This window comes from Sinocyclocheilus anshuiensis, unplaced genomic scaffold (genome assembly GCF_001515605.1).
Source record: "Sinocyclocheilus anshuiensis isolate Anshui unplaced genomic scaffold, SAMN03320099.WGS_v1.1 scaffold524, whole genome shotgun sequence".
Classification (NCBI taxonomy): Eukaryota; Metazoa; Chordata; class Actinopteri; order Cypriniformes; family Cyprinidae; genus Sinocyclocheilus; species Sinocyclocheilus anshuiensis.
Window position 1 is genome coordinate 468,173 of NW_015555703.1, and position 10,421 is coordinate 478,593.

The 10,421-nt window shown below is 43.1% G+C and overlaps 1 protein-coding gene across 1 annotated transcript in view; it reads right to left on the reverse strand.

The window, feature by feature from the left end:
- Window positions 1-10,421, reverse strand: part of slc35a3b (solute carrier family 35 member A3b) — a 26,116-nt gene that overhangs the window by 12,429 nt on the left and 3,266 nt on the right. The window contains exons 2-3 of the mRNA XM_016464575.1: window positions 10,119-10,377; window positions 1,093-1,247 (exon numbers count right to left, since the gene is read on the reverse strand). Of these exons, the coding sequence (XP_016320061.1) occupies window positions 1,093-1,247; window positions 10,119-10,377 (414 nt within the window). The remainder of the gene's footprint in view (window positions 1-1,092; window positions 1,248-10,118; window positions 10,378-10,421) is intronic.

Consider the following 10,421-nt stretch of genomic DNA (forward strand, 5'->3'; position numbering starts at 1 on the left):
AAGTCAGAATTGTGAGATATAAACTCGCAATTCTGAGAACATATCAGTCTTTCCCCCCCCCCCTCAAAATTGGACTTTAACTCACAATTGCATGTTATAAAGTCAGAATTGTGAGATATAAACTCGCAATTGCAAGAAAAAAAGTCAGAATTGCGAAATTATCTCGCAATTCTGACTTTATAACTCGCAATTGTGAGTTTATATCACGCAATTCTGAGAAAAAAAGTCAGAACAGAGAGTTTTTATCTCGCAATTGTGACTTTATATCTCGCAATTCTGACTTTATAACTCGCAATTGCGAGTATTAACAATTCTGTGAAAAAAAGTCTGAATTGTGAGATAAAAAGTCGCAATAACCTTTTTTCTTTTTTTATTCAGTGGCGGAAATTGGCTTCCATAAAAATGTGTTTGTGTATATAAGATCAAATTAAAAAATAAACAATTAAAAACAATTTCACAGTGGTGATTTGGGGTCCCACTAGCGTCCTGGTTGGCCCATATGACTGCCTGGCATACTCTGCATACCCCCAGTAATAGCACCTCTGACGGCAATGTAAATACACAACAGTTATTTCCATGGAGCATGCAGAGTTCTGTAATGTTTGCCATTCACAAAATTGTACGCACAACAAACATTTGAAATAGAGTGACAGAAACAGGAATAAATTGGAATTAATATTTCACTAAATTAATGTAACAGTGTCAAAGCTAACTATATATACATACAGATATATTTATAACAATCAAAAGTGTTATAAATTGATTATATTTGATTATTTATTATATATTGATGTTTGGCTCCATTTTGAAGGCATAAATTATGGGATTCAGGGAAATACAATGCTGTATATCTTAAGTTAACACAAATGTTTATAGGTGGCATTCCAAACATTAGTTATATTGCATAATATTTCTTTAAATAACATATATATGATAACATATTTTAGGGTAATTAAATGTATTAATAAGATTTTATTTACTCAAATCAATACTTATCAAAACTGAAAAAAAAAAAAAAAAGTGGCACGTGGGCCTCTGGTTTCTATGAAACTCCCTGAAACTGAAACTTCCTCTGGATTTGTGCTTTCTCACCTGGTAGGTAGCTGCATCTAGATTTGACAGAGCCACATAGAGCAGGTTGTTCTGAAGGGTGTAGATACCTGAAGGAATGGCCAACTTCAGGGTTAGCAGGGGCTTGTTGAATATTTCCTCCTTCAACACCCGATTCAGTGCACGAACACTGAAACCTAAGAGGCACACACAGCACAGCACATTAGACAGTGAGCCTATGCAGCGAGGCACAACTCTCCTCTTCTGCTCTGAGCTCCTGACAAGAATGAGAATTCTGTTTCAATGATGTTACCAGAAAAAAAATACACCAAAGGACGCTGAATATTGTGCTTGTTTTCATAATGACATAAAAAAATAAAAGTAATTGCAATTTTTTCAATTCTGCAAATCTGAGTTTACAAATTGCAATTTTATTTGTTTCCACCACGGAATAAAAAAAAAAAGTAAATTGCAACTTTTTATCTAACAATTTGGACTTTTCTTCTCAGAATTGCGAGTTTATATCTCACAATTGTGAGTTAACATCTTGCAATTCCGAGTTTATATCTCACAATTCTAACTTTTATTCTCTTGCAATTCTGAGCTTATATCTCATATAAACTCAGTTTTGTGAGAAAAAAATGCGAGAATAAAAGTCTGAGGTGATGTAAACTGAGAAAGGCAAGAAAAAAGTTTCAAATTGTGAGATAAAAAAGTCACAATTATTATTGTTTTTTTTTTTATCCCGCAGCAGAAATTAGCTTTGAATATACACAGTAGAGCCACAATTACATAAATCTCAAGAAAAGACAAAGGAAGGACAGCGATACGGACTGGACAGTGAAACCTTGGATGAAGACAGATAAATATGAGTCCCTCCAGGACATCTAATAGGAAATGTCAGGTGAGCAGATGAGCAAACACTCTAAAAAATACATCTTGCAGATGTAAATGCAGACGTCAAATAGACGTCTCTGTGATGTTCGTGGGTTACCAGGTTTTTTTTTATTTTTGCTGCTGTTGTTTCATTAATATTAAGGACACTACAGTAGACCTACAGTAATGCACGGATCCAGTACTGACATGCGTCCCAAAGTGTTTTTCCCCAGTTTATTCACTTAAGACATAACCGATTGCATTCTAAAAAAATTGTAACCCAAGAGCTGGGTAAATATAGGAAAGAACACATTTTGGGTTAATTTTACCCAGCAAATTGGGTTGTTTATTTAACCCAGCATAATGGGTTGACTCATTTTTACTATAATACTAGCTTATATGTGACTGTGGACCACAAAACCAGTCTTAAATGTAAATTTTTTGAAATTGAGATTTATACATCATTTAAAAGCTGAATAAATAAGCTTTCCATTGATGTATGGTTTGTTAGGATAGGACAATATTTGGCCGAGATACAACTATTTGAATATCCGGAATCTGAGGGTGCAAAAAAATCTAAATATTGAGAAAATCACCTTTAAAGTTGTCCAAATGAAGTTCTTAGCAATGCATATTACTAATCAAAAATTAAGTTTTGATATATTTACAGTAGGAAATTTACAAAATATCTTCATGGAACATTACTTAAAGGGGTCATATGATGCGATTTCAAGTTTTCCTTTCTCTTTGGAGTGTTACAAGCTGATTGTGAATAGATAAGATCCCTGAAGTTGCAAAGACTAAAGTCTCAAAACCAAAGAGATATTCTTTATCAAAGTTAAAGACTGGTTTTGTGGTCCAGGGTCACATATTTTACTTCATACATTAATTAATGTTTATAGAATAACTTAATAATATTAATTAAACTTTTGTAAAATACTCCACACAACCACTGGTTTGCATGATAACTTCCTTTATTTTCCTTTATTTATATCACTTACAGCATAGCATATTTTATATAGTTTTAAAAATGTATGCAATACATATTGCCAATATTTAAACTCGTTTAACAAGCATTAGAAGTAAAAATTCAACATAAAACAGAAATAATTCACGTAATTCACTCAGTCTCTGTTATTCTGTTTCCACCATAACGGCGCTGGTTCTCGTGCCTGAGCTGCAATCGTGTTCAGCTAGGAACTGCTAATGACCACCCTGCGTTTCACTCTAGCCGAAACATGCTGTGACTGACTCCATAACCTGCCTATAAACAAACAGTAAACAGCTCTGAGGACATATTTTAACATTAAAAGTATTTATATTCTGTATCTTTATGAATAAAATCTTTTCTTTTATGCAAGGCATCAGGCCTTTCCATCATGCGAAAAGACCGACGTGACACTCGTTTAGGTGACTCAAGCCCCGTTCACACTGCAAGCGACATGCAACGACAAAGCGACACGATCCCGTTCATTTCAATTTCCGGCGACACAAGCGACAGCGACCGTTGGCCACCGGATGGGGCGTGTCCAGCAATGCAACAAAGTTAAAGGGGTCATATGATGCTGCTAAAAAAAACATTATTTTGTGTATTTTATTTAGTTTGTGGCTAACTCTGAACTTTTATAAAGAATATCTCTTTGGATTTGAGACTTTAGTCTTTGCAACTTTACAGATCTTCTTTATGCACCAAGAGCTTGTAACACTCCCAAGAGAAAGGAAAAATTGAAATCGCATCATATGACCCCTTTAAGAATCCTTCTACTTTATGCAAATGAAGAGCGACTTTCGGGAAAGAAGACGGTAGAGCTCATGTGATCATTCCCTTTCAAGCTTTCACAAGACATCGCAGAGGTTTCTCCACTATGGGAACTCCTTCCCTTCCAACCTTTCCTGAAGTCCTATTGGCTCACGCCAGTCCAATTGACTGGCCAATTGTTATGAAGTATATAAATACTAACAAGCTCAAGAGGCAGTATAAAATGCTGTGCACGCGTCAATTACATCAGAATCTTCTCCTTTACTTACCTGTTCGCTTCAATACAACCTGAAGAATGGGTTCATTCTGCAAGATCTCCGCGGGACCTATCAAACCGCCAGATCAGCACGACCCGCGTGCTTCGGACTCGCCACATCGTGGCTCGTTTGGGGTAAGGCCCCCCAGCCCCCTCCCCCTCCTGGAGGCGGGAGCGTCGACTCGCAGCGCCATCATCCTCAGCGGTCACACCGTTCCCCAGTCACCTGTCCCAAGGACTGCTTCCACCCTCCTCCAAACATCGCAGACTTCGTGTCGTTCGGGCCGGGAGGAAGAGGATGAGGACTCAATGTCCATCTCGGCCTTGGAGAAAGAAGATTGGGCGGGATCGGAGCGTGACTGCCCTGACAGCGAGGGGCCCCCAGACCTCCAGGAGGATCTTGTGAGGGTCATGACGAAAGCTGTCCAGGAGCTCAAGCTTACTTGGAGCCCTCCGGAGGAGCCTGCCAAGAGTAAGCTCGACTCCTGGTATTTTAGATCCTCTCGCCAGAAAGCTGATTCGAAGGCGTCGGTCCCCTTCTTCCCCGATGTCCACGAACAGCTCGTGAAGACTAACACGCAGGCCATATTCTCACACGTGAATGGGGCGGAAGCCTGTGGTTACGTGCGCACTCCCCCCATCGAGGTATCAGTTGCGGCGCACCTATGCCCTGCAGCAGCCAAGACCCTGGGCTCGGATATCAGCCTCACATCTAAGCTGTGCAGGACTACTGCCCACCTCGCTAACAAGGCCTACGCAGCAGACGGTAAAGCGGCATCAGCGCTGCATGCCAAGGCAGTACTGCAGGTATTTCAGGCAAAGCTCCTGCAGACGCCGGAGGGCGGAGCCCTCACACCGGACGCCGTTAATAACCTGCGCACAGTGACGGACTTCGCTTTGATGGCCACGAAGCGCGCCACTCAGACGATCGGTAAGGCGATGGGCTTTATGGTCGTCCTTCAAAGGCACCTATGGTTGAACCTAGTTGACCTCAAGGGCGCAGACCGTAAAGTTCTCCTTAATGCCCCGGTGACTCCCTCCGGCCTCTTCGGTGATGCCGTGGAGTCCATCATTGAGCGCTTCGCGAAGGCTCAAAAGCGCGTCAAAGTGATGAGCCACGTGATGCCAAGGCGCCTTCCAGCAGCAGACCGCGAGATCCCGGTCTTCTTCAGCGCACAGTCCAGCACAGAGGAGGGACACCAGACCCACAGCCGCTACCGCGACAGCTGCTGCCCCTCGCCAGGAGCCGGATGTGCAGAGGAAGGTGTGGGGACACGGGAAGAGGCGCCACGGCAGGCGGAGGAGCCCGCGCCACGACTCCCACCCACCATCAGCTGCCAAGCTGTCGTCCTGCCAGCCCGGAGAGGAGGGAAGAGTGCGAGAGCGGCCCTGCCCCAAGCGCCGCAAGCTGTCCCGAAATTGTTCAACTTTGTGTTTGATAAACGTGTTCTCAAATCTCGAGTCCCTTGGACAGTGTGGACCGTTTGCGCATTGCGGTGTCCCACGGCTGCATCGAAGCTCTGAGGCCGTGGCACAACACAGATCTCTTCAGCCAGGGGGTTCCCCTGGGCTTGGTGACGTCACGCGTTGTGGTCATGACGGACGCATCGACTCGCAGCTGGGGAGCAGTGTGCAAGCCCATGCCGGCTTCGGGGCTGTGGGCAGAACCCCAGAGCCAGTGGCACATAAACCGATTGGAGCTGGAAGCAGTGTTCTTAGCTCTAAAGGTTTTTTGACTGCAGCTGGAACAGCGGTATGTACTGATTCGCACCGACAACATGTCTGTGGTCCCGTGCATAAATCACCAAGGAGGTGTGCGCTCCAGGGCGCTGTACAAGCAGGCAGCGAATCTCCAGCGGTGGACCGTCACTTTCTCTCCATCATCTCCTGAACCGCGGGGTGGACGTGCTTTTGAGGGAAGGGATTCCTCAAGGAGAGTGGAGGTTGCACCACGAGTCAGTTTGGATGATTTGGACCCGCTACGGAAAAGCGGAGGTGGATTTGTTTGCAATGAGCGAGAATATGCATTGCCCGCTGTTCTTCTCTCTGTCTCTCTCCTCTCTGGAAGGGGATGCTCTGACGTCGCTCTGGCCAGCAGCCAGACTGTATGTGTTTCCCCCGATCAAGATATTGCCGTTGGTCTTATGCAAGATCAAAGAGAAGGGGGCTTTGGTGAACTGGCCGAACCAGCCTTGGTTCCCGGACCTGACAGAGCTGCTGGTGGCGGCGCTCTGGCCGATCCCCATCAGGAAAGAATCTGCTGTCTCAAGCGAGCGGCTCAATATGGCACCCGAACCCGGAGTTATGGAGCCTTCACGTGCGGCTGCTTCAGGGATATCAGAGGAGCTGAGCGCCCTGCATTCTCATGTGCTCGACACACTCTCGGAGGCGTGGGCACCCTCCACAAGATGTTTGTATGCCCTAAAATGGGTAGCGTTTGTGAAATGGTGCTGTGATGCTCATATCAACCCGGCTGCTTGCTCTGTGTCGGATGTTCTGCGTTTTCAACAGTACAGTCTGGATAGTGGATCTCTACCGTCAACTCTGAAAGTCTATGTGGCCGTTATTGCCTCGTTTCGTTCCCCTATCTACTCCCTTCAGAGCGCAGAACTGTTTCAAAGTGATGAAAAGTCATCTGAGTCATCGACCTCGCGTGATGCGGACGCTCAGATTGCGTTGTGAACCGTCAGGGCTTTGAAGACTTACATTGACCGTTCGGCTAGCTTTCGGCAGTCTGACCAGCTTTTCGTGTGCTACGGTGGTCGTATGAAGGGCCGGGCCGTGTCAAAACAGAGACTTTCCCTCTGGATTGTGGATGCTATCACGGCTGCTTATAGGAGTCAATGTTTGGAATGCCCTTTCACATTAGGGCCCATTCAACAAGAGCTATCGCCTCCTCCTGGGCGTGGTCAAGAGGTATGTCTATTCAGGATATATGCCTTGCAGCCGGCTGGTCTTCTCAGAATACCTTTGCCAGGTTTTACAAGCTGAATGTTCAGTCCTGTAGCGTCTGCGTAGAATCATGCATGATCTTTGGGATTTTATGGCTTAAGAGACCCTTTTAGCCTTTGACATTTGCATATAAATTACAGTCCTGGTCACAGACTTTACGTTTGTATGGGGTCTAAATTGTTCAAAGGTTGTGGTTAAGTGATGTGAAATAATGCCATTCTTTTACTTTCCTCTCTCTTTTCCCTACTTTGCTTCATTCTGTATATATGTGTTTTGCTTAGTTAGTTATATGTTAGATATAGTTTCATTTATTAAATCCCTTATATTCACAACTGATTGTCTCTGTTTGCTGCTCACAATTCGAAGTCAATGAATGTTCCAACCCTTGCTACATATGCTAAATTACTGCCAGCACTGCATAAATAAGGAAAGTTATTCTTCCTTGGCCAGGAAAATAATCTTTCTTTGAATTGATAAATGATTATTTTGTCTGCTCGGTGGATGGACAGATCAAGTAATGGTAATATTGATTCTGCTACAGTTAATTATAAGATCTAATCTAAATATTTATTATTAATCATAACCAGTTATAATTAGTCATAAATATTTCCCTTTTGAGCTGATTTACTACAGTCCTTAGCTTCCCAAGTGCTGTTGGTGAGTGCATGATTCAAGTTATGATACCTCTATTCATGTGTTATCTGCCTCACACAGTTACTACTCTGCACAGCCCTCTATTGTTGTTGTTGTCTGCCCTGTACTCAGTGCAGCTCCTGTTATTCAATGTTTAATTTGATTCGTATACCATCATCACGTTATGTGTTATGCTGCTTAACACAGTTATCTCTGTGCAGCCCCCCTCTCAATACTGTTGTTGTTGCTTCTGCCCTGTTCTCAGCCTACATTATTACTGGTCAGATATGCAAATTTAGTATACCTGGGTTTTAGACGCTCATTGGCTTATCTCCACCTATCAGCTGAGAGCCCGCCTAACAAGCGTCGCTATTGGTTATGGGAATTATGTGTGTGTTCTATCTCGCTGAGTGTATAACTTGGTCAGGCTGCTCGTAGCCTCTCTCACGGCGGAATTGAATATCGTTCCCATAGCGGATGGGATGTCTCCGCAATGTCTCGTGAAAGTTCGAAAGGGAACATCTCCGGTTACTATTGTAATCTCGGTTCCCTGAGTGAGGGAACGAGACATCGCGGAGGTCGCTGTGTTCACTGCTCGACCAGCTAAGCAGCGTTCAGTATTAGATTCTAACATAATTGTCGCATGCACCGCATTTTATACCGCCTCTCGAGCTTGTTAGTATTTGCATGCGATTTGCATACTTTGCGACAATTGCCCAGTCAATTGGACTGGTGTGAGCCAATAGGACTTCAGGAAAGGTTGGAAAGGAAGGAGTTCCCATAGCAGAGAAACCTCCGCGATGTCTCGTTCCTGCTCTCAGGGAACCAAGGTTACGATAGTAACCGGAGACGTTCTCCTCTCAGCTTCGGCAGTGACGAAAGATGAAGGAGAGGCTTTTGTGTGTTTGCCGTAGATAAACATACGCAATGGAAAAAAGCAGGCTCTGTTTCGCATTCATTTTTGTTTTTATGTACGGATTCAATTTATATTATATTATATTTAGTCTTTTGCCTTCAATATGTTTGTATTTAGCGGCAAGAAAACTGATTCGCTGTCAACAACGACGTCACTAGGCAGCCAGTAGTGAGAACGCCCATTAACGACCTCATCGCCAACCCCTGGCTACATGCAGAGACAAAAGTTGCTGCTAGTGTGAACGCAGCTTCACACCACGCCCCGTTATGTTGCTTTGCAAAAAATTGAATGATATACAGCACAGTAACGATTTTATAGATTAAAAAAATGTACACAAACCTGTATTTTACCGAAGAAATGCATCAATTTGATGGCGCTTAGAACTGCTCTCTCCTGAAGAGGACGCAAAAACCCCATGATAAATAACTCAACCACTGGGTTATGACTGATCCAGCCCAGCAGGCACCGGACGTCAATACGTCATATTGACGTTGGACCCCAACGTCGGACAGACGTTGCATTTTGGTATTTGACGTCAGTTTGACGTTGTTTTAATGTTGGATTTTGGTTACTTTACAACACAACCTAAAAACAACAAAATATCAACGTCAGCTGACGTCGGAATTGGACATCAAATTCACATTGACATTAGACGTTGAACTGACATTGAATTTTGGTCACCCAACGTCGCAACTGATATTTAACCAAATATCAACATCTTATGATGTTGTGTGCCTGCTGGGAGGATCTGAGTAACAAAAAAACTACCCAAACACTGAAAAAATAACCACAAAACCTAGCATTTTGGTTGACAAAATAACCCAGGATTTTTTTGAGTGTGTGTTTACATGAATACTCGCCAAGACGGACATTTTGGTAAGCTCACGCGGCAAGGTGTACAGCACACAAAACGCAAATCCGCAGTCAGTCCGACTGACTGACTGACTGACTGAATTGAGTTCTCTTTCATGTTTCTTAATCGCTCTAATGTGTTAATAGCTTTAAACCGTACTGCCCACTGAATGCTGTGCCTGATATAAATGAAATCTCTGTCGATACCATCATACCACCCAGCCATATAAAACAATCATCACTTTTACTTACTTCATTTTGCTCATGTCCAGCAGTCGTCTATCTCAGACAATGTTAACTGCTTGCGTTTGATTTCACAGACATATCCATATGTTGCAGATGTTTCCTTCCACTGAGATAGCAACAGCAGAAGTTCTTTTGTCATCTGTTGTCATCCATATTTTATTATAAGGGCTACAAAACAGTCTACCCCCACTCTGGTGTAATGCATTAGGAAATTACTTTGCCGGTCCATGGCAGCTATGTGAGACTCTGGTGAGAAAGTTTCACTTTAATAAAATAATAACTTTATTATAATTCAGTTAGTAATTATAATTTAGTTTTTTGTGAGACCTTAATTTTTGCGATAATTTTATGGTGTAATGGCGAATTATGCAGGATCTCCAAAAAAATTGACTTTTTTTGATATTGTATTGGATTCAGCGAAAAACTGGAGGCACTGTAAAAATGTATTAATAAATAAATAAAAATTTACATCCAAGGGCTTTCAAAAGAACACTGCTATCTAGAGATTTAATACATTACAGAGAGACTGCAGAACACTTTGGTTTTCACACATTAAAGTTGAAGAAGTGCAAACTCACTGTGGTCTCTGAAGACAAGCAGCATGCATGCAACAATCTTCAGAACTTCAGCACACACTACAGCAGATGATGCCAGGTAGCGCGGCCCTTCGGCCTGCAGTGTACGCGAGTAACGCATTGTCAGCACCAAGGAGGTGGTTTGCAGTACCAGCACCCCCAGAGAAACATACTTCAGTTGTAATGAGGTGGACAAGATGGAGATACTGGACATCACAGGTGATTTAGAGACAGGAGACAGGGACGAGCGTCCCTGTTTAGTCTAACAGAGAGAGAGAGAGAGAGAGAGAGAGAGAGAGAGAGAGA